This window comes from Pieris napi, chromosome 7, assembly GCF_905475465.1.
Source record: "Pieris napi chromosome 7, ilPieNapi1.2, whole genome shotgun sequence".
NCBI classification, from domain to species: Eukaryota; Metazoa; Arthropoda; class Insecta; order Lepidoptera; family Pieridae; genus Pieris; species Pieris napi.
In genome coordinates, this window is record NC_062240.1 from 12986148 (window position 1) to 13003806 (window position 17659).

Here is a 17659-nt window from a genome sequence, read left to right on the forward strand (position 1 = left end):
GAGTTATGTAGTTTTTTTTAGCAATTTTTACATTACTTACGTTATAACTTTTAATATAGCAATGTATGTTTCAACGTATAACTTATAATTGTTGAATGAATGAAGCCTTTATTTCAAACAACCAAGTATTCAACCATCTAATAACTAATTTTATGGATTTATATATTTTGATTTTAATATTATAATCAATCATCAGCCATTATAAAAAGTATATGTGGTGGGCTAACATCGTTTGCTGACACCGCTATAATCCCCAAAATTAGCCACCATTGCCTGCAAACTCACATTATTTAATAAAAAAAACATAGCCCAAGTAATGTCAGGCGCATGAACTTTATTTACATTTCCTATACTGTTATTCCATCTACGTAATCAAATCTAATCTAAATAAAAAAAAATTCTTCTTCGGTGATAGCTTGTCTTCAAACATAGGCCTCCTCCAGATTTTTCCATTGTAGTATCCAGGGCATTCCTTCTCCATAGTAGGCCTGTTACGTTTTTAAGATCGGTCTTCCTCGGTTTGTTTTGCCTTGTCTTGGATAGGATTTTACAATATCTTTAGTCCATTTACCTGTATTATATTACTTTTGTTAATAGATTAATTATAATTGAATTCTATAAGCTTAAATTGAAAATGATCAATATACGAAACGGTATCATAAATCAACTGTATAGTATTTAAATTCCACCACACGTAGCTGCGGGCGCAAGTGGCAACAGTGAGGAAGGAGGCCTATTATCGAAGGCGCAAAATGACCTCGCAGCGCTATGTCAAAGTTACGGAACTTACTGACCGCATACCCCACCACTGCAGGGCTGTCCAGTAAGTTTTGGATTTCATATAAAAGTCCAGGCGACTACGATAATAGTATCAGTCACATACTCTGATTTACACTGCAAAATGTTCACCAAAGTAAGTCAACAGGACATACGAACAATATTTAATATTATTTGAACAATGCTCATAATAATTAATTGTTGTTCTTTTTAGATCGTCGCCCTGAGCGCCTTATTGGCTGCTGCTAACGCTGGTTTCCTGCCAGTACACCACGCCTCGGCTGTGTCGTCGCAAAGCATCGTGCGTCATGACACTCCCGTCCATGGCTACTACTCCGCCCCCATCCACCATGCTCCCGTAGTCCACGCTGCCCCCCTTATCCATGCCGCCCCAATTCACGCTGTTCATGCTGCCCCCATCGTCCATGCTGCCCCCATACACGCTGAATACGTAAGTTAAATGCTTTATTTACACTTCACTAAAATTCAAGTAGGTAAATTTATAAAAGAATTTTGAGTTAACAATTAATTTTCTTCCAGTCTCACCCAAGATACGACTACTCCTACTCCGTGGCTGACCCCCACACCGGAGACCACAAGTCCCAGCACGAGAGCCGCGACGGTGGTGCAGTCCACGGCAGCTACTCTCTGGTTGAACCTGACGGTTCCGTCCGTAAGGTTGACTACACCGCTGATGACCACCACGGGTAAGATTTAATTTGTATTAAAAAAGGCAAACCTCTAAGTCTGAGATTAAGGAACAACTTTTAACCATCTGAATTGCTTGCAGTTTCAACGCTGTAGTCCACAAAACCGCTGGCCACCACCCAGCCCCAGTTGTTCACGCTGCCCCCATCGTCCACGCAGCTCCCATCGTACACGCTGCCCCCATCGCATACGCTCATGGGCATCACGGTCTCCACTACTAAACGACTAGGCTATATTGATGTGCTCGTGTTGAATGTATGATGATTGTGATATTTAAGTGTAAAAAATGTGTATATTTGATATTCACTTCTGTAAATAAACATACTTTGCTGATCAGTATTTTATCGTTTTCTTGCGACAATACATCCCTAAGGTTCATTCAGTTCATCGTTCAGTTCCTCAGATTTCCTTGTCTGTAATTAATGTCACGCCGCACCTGACGCACGCCGTTCTTCGCGATGTTCTCATTCACAATGCGAGCTAATGTTAAATGCGCACACAGTAAAAACTACTACCTACTTTTTTGGCGTAATAATTTTCTTCGAGCACTTTAGAGGGACGTTTGCCTCTTCGAATTGCATTTTTTTTGTCCATTTTAATGGTCACTTCCAATCGAAACGATATAATATGGACTAATCATGATATTTTACAATAAACACTATGTTTTTTATCACATTGGAACGGGTTTTCTCGTATAGAAATCATTATTTTGGTTTAAATAAACACGACTCTGAAAAACACTACGCCATGACAGACAATGCAACTTGTCGATAAAACAACTAGCGCCAACTAGCGGCCCAGACTGTTTTACCGACGTTTGAACAGACATTCAGGGTGTCGGTTTTTTGTGACGGTTTGCGCACGCATCATAAAAATTTATTCTTATTTAAATTTAGTATAACTTCAAAATCGTGCGCACGAAAAGTTTTAGTTCACTCAAACAACTCATATAAATTATAATGTGTATGTGTTTTTAAATTACTATGCTTTCGCTATATTTGTAATACATTAACAAAAAGGAATAAGCGTCTTGCCCTTGTAACGTTGCGTTAGTGGCCCAAAATATAATTAAGTATTATATTAGACACGCATACTGGCGTGTGCGGACTTCAATTCAGCGGTGCAATTAACACTCAACAAGCGCTTGCGCAACTCTTTTAACATTCCAAGTCTCTGATTATTATCATACTAATTCAATTCTACTAAGAATTAATTTTATTATAAGGGATTTTTGATTATCTCAATGATTTATTTATTCGTATAATAAAACTATAGTTATATCTTACGACATTAATGTGACAGTAATTCCTATATAGAGGCCAATTTGAACGCAATCATGTTGAAGTATGTGTCGCGGTGTTCGTAGACACCATTATGTACAAAATTGTCAAGAAACAAATTGATGTGAATTTTCAACTATCATTTAGGTGTTGTTAAGGTTCATACTGAGTGTCTGATCTGCACTTGATCTTACTGATTTAGTTAAATGATTAAGAAGTAATCTCATTGAAATCTATAAAATCCATACTGGCCACTATAATGTTCCAGAAGCTGATAAACTCTTTGTTTAAGTGAGAACACACATTTGAAGGGTAGTTCTTTAAAACTGAAGACCACTCAATATATTAATTTATTTACACTTTGTCGTATTACAATATAAAAATTTAACACAATTTAATGAAAAGGAGGGCAACTGGCGGCCTTATCGCTTTCGAGTGATCTCTAATGATCAGGTAACCATTGTTAAAAAAAAATTAGATAAGGTAAGCAAGAAGTGCAAAAATACATAATACATATAGTTATTTAGATAAAAGTAAAACAGGAACAAAAGACTAAACTAAAAAAGGTCACATGAATCACGATAATTTTAGATCAGTTTCACATCAGTTAGTACGAAAGTTAGGGACTTAGGTTCATTTATTTATGTCAAATTGTATTAGGTTTCTGCATCGAAGTGTTAATAAATAATATCTAACAGTAGTTTCTTCCTCTCATGTTTAGAGTAGTCTCGTGAAAGCGGTTCTGCTGTTTGAAAAACTTAATTGACAAATTACCTTATCATAACCCAACTTTATTATAGCTTGTAGGTACTTTAAAATAGTTCCAAATAGTGTATTGTGTTGCTGGTATAGAAAAGGCGTCAGATAGGGTATAATCTATTAAGATTATGGGATACACATAATCCACGAATTAGGTTAAAGTTACTCGATCTTAATGACCAATTAATTTTTATCACTTGTTTGCCTACTTCCATTGTACAAGATCACATTTCACAATTTACTATTGTAAAGATTTTACAATTCATATAGTTCTCACAAGCTTAGCAGTATTAACTGTATGTCAAAATCTTGTTTTTTGTCATTATTATACACGAACTACTGCTACAATAGTTCTAAGAAAAATCGTTGACACTTCTAAATTATTAATCTCAATTACCAGGACCCAATTAGATTAATTAAATGAAACCCTTTTTCTATAATTTAAGAAATAAACGTATTAAATACAATAATTATATTTTTCACACACTGTTTTATCGATTTTTTTTATTACTCTTCTACTGTTTCGATATTTTTAAATATGTGAGGAACAAGTATACTAACAATTCAATAATTGACCTATCCGCCGCATTGCTAAATTGGTAAGTTATATGCCTATTTTAGTATTACTCTAGGAGTACATTGTCTTCACATATAATTATTTAACTAATGTATACAAAATATTTTAAAAGAGTAAGTGTGGAGTTTCTTGCCCATTCTTCTCCACACTACCTTTTGGAAGGGGCAACTATAATCATTATATTTTATTTGACGTTCAAAAGTGCCATTTTAGGTGGTCTAATTGAAATAAATGATTTGACTTGACTTAAGAGTCTAACTAAAAGCGGGCCAAACGGGCAGGAGGCTCATCTGATGTTAATGTGATACTGCCGCTTATTGACTCTTTTCTTGAAGGACCCTATGACGAATAGGTTCGGAAATACTTCCGTGGGAGCTGGTTCCACATAGTGGTTCTGTTATTACAGTTTGACTACTTTAGGGTGAAAATCTATATATTATTTGTATATACATTTCATTTCCACATAGATGTATGCTTACTAGATAAACAATTGAATGGTAGGTGTGAAAATACCATAATATTTTTTTCACTAATGTAACATATTACGATAGGAGTAGGTAAAGTCTGAGAAACTAATCAATAGAGTTTTGCTCTGATATTTCCCACAATTAAAACTTCTATATAAGCGTATAAACTTAGCTAATACAGTCACTCATATCCGTGATCTAACGAAGGAATTGGAAACAGTTAAATATTAGCAAAAATGATTAGGGTAAGTCATATAAAATTTTACTTCGGTTTTAAATTTGGATTATAACAAGCTTTAATGTGTCAAAACTCCTGAATTTGCTTTTGGAATCGGAAACTTTGATGAGCCTAACAAAGCTAAAATTGAACAATTAAGTAACCAAACTGTTAAATATATCATCGTCAAATTAATTCATAAGTAAACTTGCGGTTTTTATATTATTGAATATTTTGTTTGGCTTCGAATTACAATATGATGCGGGAGTGAATTCTGAAATTATTGCAGCCTATTAATTTCTCTTTCAGTTATTATGTGCATTTGCACTGCTCTCAGTGTGCCAAGCAATATTTCCGTTGCACCATCATCATCACATTCCCACCGCGGTATCCCACCAACATATAGAGAAACACGACGGACCCCATCACCCAATCACAATTCATCACCCCGTGCCGATTCATCATCATGTACCTTTGGAGCACCATCATGTCCCAATTCACCATGTGCCGCATGTTCCACATGTTCCCATTCATCATGATCATTACGTAAGTATTCTTAGTTAATGTAGTAGTTTTATTTGTCATAATAACTTAACCAATTCCAACCGATGTGACTCCTGTAAAAGTGTATCCGCAGACTGACACTCGTATAATGCAACAGTTATAAGCAGTTAACAAGTGTCAAGCATAAAAGTTAGAGCCTTCTCAAAATAGCATATTTAAAAAAAATACTGAATAGATATATTATAAAAAAATTGGCTATATTCGAATACTATGAAAAGTTTATTTATTACTTGTTGTTAAGTAATTTATATAGATGGTACCTCTGTCACGTAATGCCAGTGAATTGATTTCAATGAATGACAGATTTCACACGTTGATGTCAAGATGTAATGACAATTAAAACTTATTTAAAAAGTGATCTAATAAATTATGTAAACACATTACGTGCTACTCTATAGAATCTAGTACGTAAATGTCATCGATTCTATTATAATCTTTTGGAAAGTGTTTTTTTCCAAAAGCTGTTTTCTACAAACTAATTCATTGTTCAAGTCTATTATTTAACATAATAAATAACATCTTAACTGCTTATTTAAATAAACATGTATTTAATAATAATTAGAAATGCAATTTAAACAGGCGTTCCCTGAATACAACTTCGCGTATTCCGTACATGACCATCACACAGGTGACGTGAAATCTCAGCACGAGTTTCGTCATGGAGACGTTGTCCAAGGAGGGTACGAGCTTATTGAGCCTGATGGTAGGACCAGGAAAGTGGAATACAAAGCTGATGACCATACTGGGTAAATATAACGTCCGAATGCAAAATACCGCCTCTATACTTTAGTTATTATATCCACCGTATAAGCAGCGTGCGCCGTGTGTCAGGTTCAAACAGCTGATCACTTATCAATATATATTTATTAATGAAAACGTCTCAACAATCCAGTTTTATTATTTTCGAAGTATTTAACTAATTAACTACTCTTAAGTGTACCATTGCTTTATTTTGGCGGCGAAATATTCTTCTCTTGGACAGGTATGCCCACAGATAGGCCGCGTCTCACCTAACATTAGGGGGGAATTACAGCCAAACTTCTGTTCAGTTCTGTATTAAAAAACTTCTTAAACTAATTTCAGAGGTTAAATCCTTTTAACATGAAATCTTTATTAGCTTTGATAATCGCTGATATATTTTATATTATTACTAACTGCCCCAGCAAACTTCGTTTCAACTTACTGCCTAGCCTACCTTTTTACCTACCTAATCACTTAGGGGTTTGGAAGAAAGATAGTAGCCGATTCTCAGACTTACTGAATATGCGTAAAAAAAATCATAACAATCGGTCGAGCCGTTTCGGAGGAGTATGGGAACGAACATTGTGACACGAAAAGTCTATATATATAGAGATTCCGACATTTTGTCGCAAGAGAAAAAGGTTTTCGTATTTGCTCAATAGGTTCGTGACTTTCCTTTGAATTTCCCACTCTAGTTTCAAATAGCCTCGAATAATAGGACTAGAATATTTTCAATGCACAGTAATTCGGTTGAGAAATCGGTACTTGGTAACGAATAAACAAATGAGCCTTGTCGTCAGCATGTTCCACTAACGAGCCGTGGCGAATGTTTAATAAAATATTTCTTTGTTAAACGTGATAAATAGGGTTTAAGATATCATAGATGTACAATTATTTGGTACATTTACACCGTGAAATTAGTACTTTATTAGTGATATTAAAAGCTAATATTAAGTATAAAAGGCAGGCAACGCACTCGCGAGCCCTATGACATTAAGAATGTCCATGGGCGACGGTATCACTTAACATCAGATGAGCCTCCTGTCCGTTTGCTCCCTGTTCTATAAATTTTTTTTTCTTATAAACACGCTCATAAAATGTAAACATCATGTGGCAGTAGATCTTTTTGGGTCTGGGCCTCAGATTTCTGTATCTGTTTCATCATCATTTGTCAATCTATTAGGCTAGTAGGTGATCAGCCTCTTGTGCCTGACACACGATGATTTTCTTCACCGTTTGTGCGAATGTTAAATGCGCACATAGAAAGAAATTCTATTGGTGCATAGCATAGAGTCGCACGCTGAAGCCACTTGGCCAAACTTCGATACTTAGAATTATATATGTATAGATATACAAATTGTCTAATCATCCATCGATTGGTTAAAGCAAGAAAGGAATGTCGTATTTTAAAATTAACTTATAAATACTAATCATATATATAATAAATAATTTTACAGGTTTAACGCAATAGTGCATCACTCATCACCTCATCACCATTTCCACTTACAGCAACATCACATTTAAAGCCTCGAAAAATCTATGTAAATTAAGTTTTATTATTTATCAAATGACGTAATAAATGTTAGCGCTAATATTGCTTGACCTTTCATTTCATAATAATTATATTTAACCCTATATCATTATACGATTATATTTCGATTTGTGATTCGAAGGGTGTGTTAAAAAGTAAATTCGTAGGTACTATTAAATATATGTATAACATCAAATATCTCAGAGAATCCTAATTTGTTTTTTCACCTAGATACATAATATAATGTATTTCAATTTAATGGTAAAATAAGTGCTTCTAATTAACAGAGAATCCGATCATGCAAATACATATGTATTATATTTTTAATCAAGACTAAATGTCTGAACCAAGTAATACCGGTTATTTCTAACAAAGCAGGCAAATTTTGGTTTCGTCTAGAATTAAAATCTACCTTCATTTTAAAAAAAATAGCAATTGAGGGAATGGTTTTCTACACTTGAAATGTGAGACAAAATAAAGAAACAGCAGGTGGTAGATGGCTGAGAGTGGCAGAGTGCAGTGTGGAATAATGGAATTAGCAGGAGGCCTTTGATAAAAAAGGGCATACAGATACCTACAAAAAGATTGAAATATAAATGAGTTTAAATGTATAAGTATCTGAATTAAAAGCCTATTATTATTTTTATATACAGATTCAAAATTTTTATTTTGAATGGAATTTATGCAAATTCCGTGGAATAATTTTATTAAAGGCTTTATCTTAACATCTTACTGATTTAGATTTTTATTCCTGTGTTAAAAGTTAATAGGCTAATGTTAAATCAGAATGCATGCGGCATACATGCATACATAACCAAACACGCACACAAAATAATGTTGAAACTACTATATTAAATGGGCGTTATACGCGATTCAATATAGAATAATACAGTTCTTCAACAATGATTGTGGTAAGTTTTTAATTAAATTTAAAGTGTTTTCTACCTTCACGAGTATGTGCAGCGTGATGGTCAACCCAGGGGTTACCCGATCGAATCCTGTAGCCAAATGAATATTTCGTTATTCAACCCTTATATGAAACGTGAAGAACAATTTTGTGGCATATGTTACACCTGACATCAACGACCAATTCCAAGACCAAAATGACGGCAAATGTTTAAAATGTGTCCCTGCAGAGATGTGGCACTGCTGAATTATTATTGTTATATCGATACATATTTTCTTAGCATTTTCTTTCAATAGTACGGCTGTGTGTATTAAAGACCTCTGTATTTTGATTAACAGTGCATATAATTAATTGTGTATATGCTGTAGCGCTGTTTAGATTAGTAAAAATAATTAATAACAAATGGCAGTGGTGAATTGTGTTTAAATTAAGTTATATATGGTTGTGTTTTAGTTACTGCTAATTGCTAGCGTAGCCACAATTTCTGCCGCTACAAATGAAGAGGCAACTTCACATACTCATATCAACCCGGAATATCTGGAACCTCGTGAAGAATACTACAAACCTATTCTTTATCATCCCAGAGGAGAAGTAAGTTTCATTTTACTTTGAATCGTCTTAACAAACTACATGTTGTTGAGTTTAAAGTCCTTTTAAATAGATCGTGTAAATTCTTCATGTTCTATAACTGCTATAGTTTAAAATTTATATAGCTTTAGATTATAATGTATTTTGAGTTTGAGTTTGAATTCTTTTCAGCATGAAACTGGAAGATACCACAACAACTACTTTGGGTATGTAAGATTGTAGATAACTATCATATGCCTGCTAAAATATTCTGAGCAATGATGTTAGTCAATGATTTTGCTATTAATATTACTGCAGTCCATAATTAATTATTTATCATTAATTTTTACTATGTAGAGTTTATATGTCAACAATTATACGGAGCCTTATATTATTCCCTAAATAGTAAGAATGTTATATCTTTATTTCAGACACTATGCTGGCGATTACAACGGTCACTACGGGAACAACATAGGACATCCGTACAGCCCCTATTTAGAACGTAAAATTAATACCGAACAAATCTATGGAAATCATATTCCCGTGCAAAAGGAGCCTTATTTTATTTCCCATGACCCATCACATTATATACATAATCATAAATATGGATACATCCCGGCAACAGCGGCATATCACAACGTCAGTCCTTACCTAGAACGCAAGGTGGACAGTTATGCTTATAATCAAGGCTACGGGCTTGATGGGTATAATGGGCTCTATTATTCACATAGCCCTGCCAAATATCCAGTACACTAATTAAGCATGAAGAATTATCTCATTTAATTTATAAGTTCATAATAATTTGATATATTTTTGATTGTATTTTTTATATCTCTAAATTAAATAAATTATTGATTATTTTATCCCAGTTCTTAACTTTTAATCTTGTACATACCAGATTAGTCATATATTATACCAAATAGATGTATACAAAGAGATCGCTTATTAGATGAGACCAATTACTGTTAATATCATTTTATGGTACTTATAAATGAAATAATAAATATTATTATTAATCTGTATATACGAAAAATCTTCGTCTAAATAGACAATCTATTATACATTTAAAAACTATAATTTTTTTATTGTATATACTATCATTAAAAATTACTAAGTATGACTATAAAGTTTCAAGTAGCAGTGTTGGCCTAGTGGCATCAGCGTGCGAATCTCATCCCTGAGGTCGTAGGGTCGATCCCCGGCTGTGCACTTTTTTCTACGTGCGCATTACATTCGCTCAAACGGTAAAGGAAAAAATCGTAAGGAACCCGGCTTGCTTCAGACCCAAAAACATGACAGCGTGTGTCAGGCACAGAAGGGTGATCACCCTATTGCCAATTAGTTTGACAAATCATGAAACAAATACACTCCGCCACTCATTTATTTATTTTATTTATAAAGTTTTAAGTATGATAAAAATAGCGTGCAAAAAGAATTGAAGGACTGTATAATTGGCTATTGCCTAAAACTTACTTTATCGTTCTTAACCAATTTTCCTTATTATGCTGAATTATAGAGTATAGAAAAATAATTACTGATTACTAAACTAACAATTAATAATTCATAGCACTATGCAAGACTAGTTTTATATACCCAACTTCAGTCATTTTTAAGTATTAAAACATAAAAAGTTTGTAATGAAAGATGTTATTTTCTAGAATGTTAATTCGAATACAAAATGTCGCAAAAAGTTCATATTTTTAATAAATCACATACATCTACACAAATAATTTCAATTAATTTAATATTTGTATGTGTTGATGTACATTCACATAATTAAAACTGTAAAAACAACGCGGGTAAAAAATATTAATGCTAAACGTAGCAATTTGTTAGTTATATCGTTGCGTGTAAAATATTCTCATTTTAATATTTGTTTGGATGTGAAGCATACATTATCATGATTGAAGTACGTCTTGTTTTATTTAAATAAGTGTAAAAGTTTATTATACACTCATATATATTTACGTTTTAGGTATTTATTTTTGGTGTTTTGGCTCTAAGTGTTTCTGGTGAAAAAGTTATCGAAACCTTTGAAAATGGAGCAACTGACCTCCTTAAACAAGGGTCTGATTATTTACATACACCACAGCGTATATACTTTAAGGTAATTTAATGGTTTTTCTCTACTTTGGGATACTTTATTTATTTAGTATTTTGAAGATGTTAAGTTTTTGTTAGTGGAGGTTTTTCAGTATTGCATTTCTATCTTCTTTTCTTATAGGGAGATACAATTAATAGACTTCGACAGTAGTTGAATGCAAAAAATATTGTTTTATATCTATCACCATCAAAGTGACTTTCACTTTCTTTATTTCAGGGCGATTCATTGAACGATGGCCACGAGTACAATGTTTTGTATGTATATTCTTAACATATTTATTTATAGTTTATTTTTTTTTAATTCTTTTTATTTTTTCAGAAACCAAAATCCTATTATTCCTATGGGGAAACAAAATATTGGTCATGTGGCGAAATATGACAGCTATGCTCATCATAGCAATAGTCGTAGCTATGAAAATTTAGGACCGAACAAAAATGAGTACATACCTTATCGGCATCATGATGTTCCATTGGCTAATACGCAATATATCAGTGATAACATACACGGACTTGAAGTGACAAACAAAATACCATCTATGAAACTTGATCAACCGTATTATAGAACCCCACCGAAATCTTCCATCCATGACTATAATCATGTTCTAAACGGTGACGAACGTCCAAAAACCTACGAGGAATTGGCACTGAAGAATTTATGTGTAGATTGTAGCCACTATCGTGCCAATGAGTATTCTCAAAATCCAACTCATTACCAACATGAAAAATCAGCCTTAAACGAGCAAATGACAAAAGATATTTACAATCCTTATTTAGTACATAATTCTGAAAATAACCACGGATACTCACACGGATCGTACACAGATGCAGAGTCAGAAAAACAGCGACTTTTAGATAAAATTAACTACATTTATCACCATGGTAAAGACATGCAATATACCAAACCGTCACAAAACAATACAAATCCAAGAGAGCCACTTTATAAAAGTGACCCACATTACTTACATTATAAGCCATATTACAGTGATAATAACTTCCAGTATAAAGTTAAAGCTAATGGTCTATTCCCATATGGACCAAAACATGTGGATTATTACCCTGTAAGAGTAAATAATTATTATCCATCACATAATTACAATGACAAACCTGAACCCAAACATGAAAACTACTATGGTCATAACAATGATGCATCTGATAGATACACACCCAATGTTTATTCTGAAGCATTAGTTTATCCACGTAGTAAATATGAATACGAAACCTTTAACACCACCAATAATGAAACAAACACCAATCGAAACATTTACTATAACCCTTATTTTGACTTTGCACCTGATGCTAGAACAGTTAATCGCGACAACAACTCATATTCTGAGGACCTGACAGCTAAAGTGTTGAAAAATTTACTTTATTCTAAAAACAAATATCCCAGCTCATATTCTAATGCACACCCAAATGGTTTGTATAATTCAGAACCCAAACACTTTTACAACAACTACGCACATGAAAACAATGCTCCTCATAATTACCGACATTTAAATAATGAAGTTAAAGATATCATTAGTATACAATATCCGAAGAACAATTATAACCAATATAATGGACACTCAAACAGTTTATATCATAATGGACACAAAAATGCTTACCACGTTAACAATGGCAATTATGTACCCAACAGACACTTTAAAGATATAGTTGAAGAAGTGAACAGAATATTGTATTCACGTAAGAATCATGTCCCCTACGTAAATGCTTATTATAAAGACAACCACGAACACATAACGGATGTACATGAATTGGGTCCAAAGAAACAACAAGAGCCGTATGTAAACGATTACGCCGGTGAACATCTTATCGATCCCAAAAACATTAACAACGCCTACGGGCAACTCGATATGCATCAACACTACAAACATTTTAAGGATGTCGTTGAAGAGGCTAAAAAACTACTAGAACCTAAAAACAAACATGACGCTTATGCAAACCTTTACGTTTCTGATTTCGATCACTCTAGACCTCATGAAAGACACTATGGAAAACTAACACATCCATTCGATAGAACAAGTGTTGGAGTTTTACATCCGTACAAAGTTAGGCCAAACCCTTACATTTTACCAGAGTACAGACGCTATCAATCACAATACAATGATCACCCAAGGAATTATAATCATCATGAAAACTTAGCATACTAAAGCCGTTCTTTGCCGTTTATATTGAGAAAAATGTAATCTTGAAATAAATAATAAGTCGTATATTAAAGCTTTTTTATTTTTGAACCGAAGTATGATAATTTAAAATTTTATGGGTTGTTTTATTTGTAACCAGCGAAATCATAATAGCTGTATCCCTCCGTCCAATTGGCTTAATCAACCATTGATTTGAGTAAGCCAAAGCTGTATCCTACGATCGTAAAGTTTCAATTCTCGGAAATACTAATTGCTTAGTGGAAAATGAGCTACAGGGGTGCTTACCTTTTTTTCTTTTTATTTTCATAATAAAGAGCCAAAGAATTGGTTATTGGACCGAAATAATAAAGTAATAATTTATTTGTTATATTATTGAAAAAGGTTTTAAAAAAAGTTTCCTAGATACTACTATAATAGGTTAATACTTAAATACTACCTTACCATTTATTATTTTAGACAAGCGATCCAAACTTTGCATTAGAATGTGAGATATTTGTTACAGGGTTGGTAGAGCAGTTTGAATATAAGCTGTTTTAAATTTAAGTACATACTAAGTTAACTTTAGCATCTTGTATACAATATAATAAAAATGTATGTACTGTCTTAAGATGACACCTTACATTTTCATTGAGCAGTGTAGCCAGGACAGGATTTAGAGGTCTGGCAGCCTCGGGGCAACAAAGGAGTGGAGGCCCCTGGCTCCAAATTATTTCCTAAATAAAATGAACAATTTTTTTTTAGTAGAGTTTTTCAATCAATAATTAATTTGGAAACCAAGTAGATTCTGTTAGTATTGAACTAACATATAACTTATATAAAAAAAGTTCTTTACTAATCGGAATTTAAAACATTCTCTATTGTGGGGGCCCCGGGGCTGTAGCCCCGGTTTCCCTCCCCTAAATCCCTGCCCTAAGTGTAGCCTAACCCCTAGTGGACGAGCACGAGATCTTGTGTTCGATTCACGGCCGTAAACCGTTGAATTTTTCTTTTGAAAACGTTGAGAATAAATTGGAATGCCTTAGACTTGACAAAACAAAAATCTTTAATTGCCGTGATTATTAAACAATATTTTTTAAAGTATAGTATAATTATTATCATCCATACTAAGACGGTTGCAGGCAAAAAATTTAACTCTTCTTCTTGAATATCCTAAGATTTTTTTGGTCATGTAACACGCACCAGACCTCGAGACAAATCCCCTACTCAAAAGACCGATCAAGTAATATAAAGACTCTTACGGGTCTTACTATCACCCAGGCGCAGAGGCAAACAGGGGGGGGTGTTTAATAATAGCATTTTCCTGTATCACCTCGACGTCCGTCGTTCCACAAGTGAGCGATTTTTAAGGCAGTTTTATCCGCACACCACCACTATGTGGAACCAGCTGCCCACCGAAGCGAGCCCTTTCTCCATGGGCGGGCGGCTCCATTGGTGAGCCTTCTTCTATAAAAAAATAATAACATTAACATAAACTTTGTATGCGTTCATTATAATCGTATTTCAGGACTAGGCGTTTTCAATTTGTTTATAAAAAAATCTACATTTTATTAAAAACCAAAGTTATATATGAATTAGAATAGCCATTGAAACAAATATTTTTTCAGTTTACGACATACGTGTCTGAATCTGCAATCGTGTTTATTACAATCATTTAATTCTTGATGAGCCCAATCATTCGTGTTGAATAGTCGCCCTTGAATCGCAACGGATATTTCAAGCCAGATTTTCTCTACACAGGATATAATTAACTAAATGTCTTTACAATTAAATAATAGTTTATCAATTAGTGTACTCCAATATAAGGATTTTCATTCTAAGCATTTTCGTAGTTTATTCGAATATTCGGCAACATGTGGTTACAGGTATTTATCTTTTTGGTATAATATTAATTATTTGATTCGGTTTTATATATTACCTCACTATTAAAAAGGGTTTGATCAAGAATTTAGTGATCACTCCATCATCCCAATTATCCCTTCTTTCAGATGAACACATTTAGCCAAAATTAACTGATAAACAAGCTTGGTCTGGATCCATAGTTGCTCCCCTCACACTTTGAAATCAATTTTCCTTTAGGTTTTATAATTGAATATTTTTATCTCTTGTTTGTTAAGTTTGCCCATAATTTGTATGCTTGTCACATTAAATCTTGTATTATTGTGCCGAGCGCCGGCAATCTTAAAATAAATAAATAAATTAAGTGACAAAGATTGTCTTTACTAAATCTAATATATTTTACAGTTATCCGCTCTCTGTCTCCTGGCTATTGGAGTACAGAGTCATGCAGTTTCATATACCTCTCGTTCTGACGGCCACGGCCACCACGGACATCATGGTCACCATGGGCGTCACGATTATGGGCATGGGCTACCTTTACCCTATCATGGAAATCCATATGCCCACTCGTATGGGTACTACAATCCGCTCTTAGCCTACGGTCATGGATATGGATACAACCTTAACCAACATCACGGGCATGGTCACCACGGACACCACAATCGCCACGGTCACCACGATCATGGTCACGGCCACCACGGTCACCACGATCATCGTCACGGCCACGATCAGGGATACTATGGCCATCTTGGTTACGTAAGCCATGGCCACGGCCACGACTTGGGTCTTGGACATCTCGCTGGTGTCTACAACCATGGACACAACTTGGACTATAACCATGGACACAATCTGGGCTATCACCATGTACCACAACATGGTTACTCCAGTGTATCTGTAAACCACAATGCAGTCCACCATGCTCCGGTCCACCATGCCCCAATCGCCCATGCCCCAATCGCCCATGCTCCAATCGCCCACGCCCCAATCGCCCATGCCCCAATCGCCCATGCCCCAATCGCCCATGCCCCAATCGCCCATGCCCCAATCCACCACGACGTAGGCCACCTTGGTTACCCTCACGCGCCTCTGCATTCGAACTACGTTCACGGACACAATGACCATGTAAGTATCTTTTCAACCACGTATCAATAAATCAAATAAGTCCTGCCATATTTTAAAACTATGATATATTAAGAGAATCGTCTTCCCTTAGGTCAAGTAAAAATTGTTGAATTACATTTTGTTTGGGTACCAGTCCAAGCTAGAGCAGCAGCTTCTACGCTAGAGATTTGACAATTAAGTATTTGTTTTAATATCTGTACTAATTAAATTTCAGTACGCATTCCCCGAATACAACTTCGCCTACTCAGTACACGACCCCCACACGGGTGACAACAAGGCCCAGCATGAGACACGTCATGGAGACCACGTCACGGGTGAATACCACCTCGTACAGCCCGATGGCAACGTGCGTTATGTTCATTACAGTGCTGATGACCACACTGGGTAAGTCATTGATTTGAGGAACAAGATTGTTCAGAAGGCTGTATCTTCTCCTGTGATTCAAGTACAATAGATTATAAGAGGATTCCATTTGGTTAGCTATTTATTTATTTACGCTTCGTTACCTTAAACATACATATAAAAAAACAGTTTACATACATTATAAGGCAACGGGCGGCCAAACGATTTCTGTCGGGCAACACTACCATGTAAAAATAAAAATAAAAAATACCAACTGCGTAAAGTCAAAGAAGTGTATAACTAAATTAACAATAATATCATTCTCAACCATTATACAATATTAAACTAAAATCAAAATAAAATTTACAAAATTAAAGCTAATCTTACGGTTAATGAATCACAATTATTATGTATAAGTAGCTAAATACGAAGGTAGAAGATAAATAGCCAAGAAGGAGATACTCAAACAGCAACAGTAGCATTCTCCATAATTGATGCCAGACTGACAGGCTGATTTTGTTTAGATCAATCATATTAGTTGCTAATATTTATAACTTAGTTATTTACGTAATCTAAGGAAAAGATATTAAATCTTATTGATTGTTACAAGGTCTGGAACATTTTTTGGTGTAAATAATACTTGTGCACGGCTCAGGAGAGTACTAGAATATTTAACATTGCACCATTAAAATGCACAATACGTAATAAACTTAGATATTACTCTAATCTGCGCTTTGCAGCTCTCAAAATGTTGCTTCGAGAATATATTTTACTACCGATTATTTTTTAATCTATATGACTCTATTGTTCTAGATTCAAAGCTGATGTCCACTACAAAACGGCTCATGGGCATTATGATCATCATCGACATTATGGCTACAACCATTAATCTCGACACCAAATGCTTTTTATATGATGTAACGTATAAATACGATATTGTTAAACCAATGTACATATTTATTAGTAACAAATCGCAGAGGCTTATAAATAAAAGCAAACAAAAATCAACGTTTATTC

The 17659-nt window shown here is 34.4% G+C and overlaps 5 protein-coding genes across 6 annotated transcripts; all 5 read left to right on the forward strand.

Moving 5' to 3' along the window:
- The first annotated feature begins 789 nt into the window (after window positions 1-789).
- On the forward strand, window positions 790-1824 carry LOC125051024 (cuticle protein 7-like). The gene is made up of 4 exons (XM_047651147.1): window positions 790-913; window positions 992-1228; window positions 1318-1484; window positions 1568-1824. The coding sequence occupies exons 1-4, from the start codon at window positions 902-904 to the stop codon at window positions 1704-1706; spliced, it is 555 nt and encodes a 184-aa protein (XP_047507103.1). The 5' UTR covers window positions 790-901; the 3' UTR covers window positions 1707-1824.
- A 2873-nt stretch (window positions 1825-4697) lies between these two features.
- Window positions 4698-7684, forward strand: LOC125051028 (cuticle protein 18.6-like). The gene is made up of 4 exons (XM_047651151.1): window positions 4698-4813; window positions 5095-5331; window positions 5929-6095; window positions 7548-7684. The coding sequence occupies exons 1-4, from the start codon at window positions 4805-4807 to the stop codon at window positions 7612-7614; spliced, it is 480 nt and encodes a 159-aa protein (XP_047507107.1). The 5' UTR covers window positions 4698-4804; the 3' UTR covers window positions 7615-7684.
- A 716-nt stretch (window positions 7685-8400) lies between these two features.
- Window positions 8401-9958, forward strand: LOC125051027. Its single transcript, XM_047651150.1, has 4 exons — window positions 8401-8532; window positions 8982-9119; window positions 9288-9322; window positions 9527-9958. Exons 1-4 carry the CDS (start codon window positions 8524-8526, stop codon window positions 9849-9851), a joined length of 507 nt encoding a protein of 168 aa, XP_047507106.1. The 5' UTR covers window positions 8401-8523; the 3' UTR covers window positions 9852-9958.
- A 919-nt stretch (window positions 9959-10877) lies between these two features.
- LOC125051008 (uncharacterized protein DDB_G0283357-like) lies at window positions 10878-13415 on the forward strand. Of its 2 annotated transcripts, none has more exons than XM_047651126.1 (4): window positions 10878-11004; window positions 11071-11202; window positions 11416-11453; window positions 11518-13415. In XM_047651126.1, exons 1-4 carry the CDS (start codon window positions 10996-10998, stop codon window positions 13346-13348), a joined length of 2010 nt encoding a protein of 669 aa, XP_047507082.1. In that variant the 5' UTR covers window positions 10878-10995; the 3' UTR covers window positions 13349-13415. The 2 variants fall into 2 exon arrangements, with proteins under 2 accessions (XP_047507082.1, XP_047507083.1); XM_047651127.1 differs by having other exon boundaries at window positions 11581-13415.
- A 1620-nt stretch (window positions 13416-15035) lies between these two features.
- On the forward strand, window positions 15036-17650 carry LOC125051011 (histidine-rich glycoprotein-like). The gene is made up of 4 exons (XM_047651131.1): window positions 15036-15204; window positions 15584-16300; window positions 16515-16684; window positions 17456-17650. The coding sequence occupies exons 1-4, from the start codon at window positions 15193-15195 to the stop codon at window positions 17529-17531; spliced, it is 975 nt and encodes a 324-aa protein (XP_047507087.1). The 5' UTR covers window positions 15036-15192; the 3' UTR covers window positions 17532-17650.
- The last annotated feature ends 9 nt before the right edge of the window (window positions 17651-17659 follow it).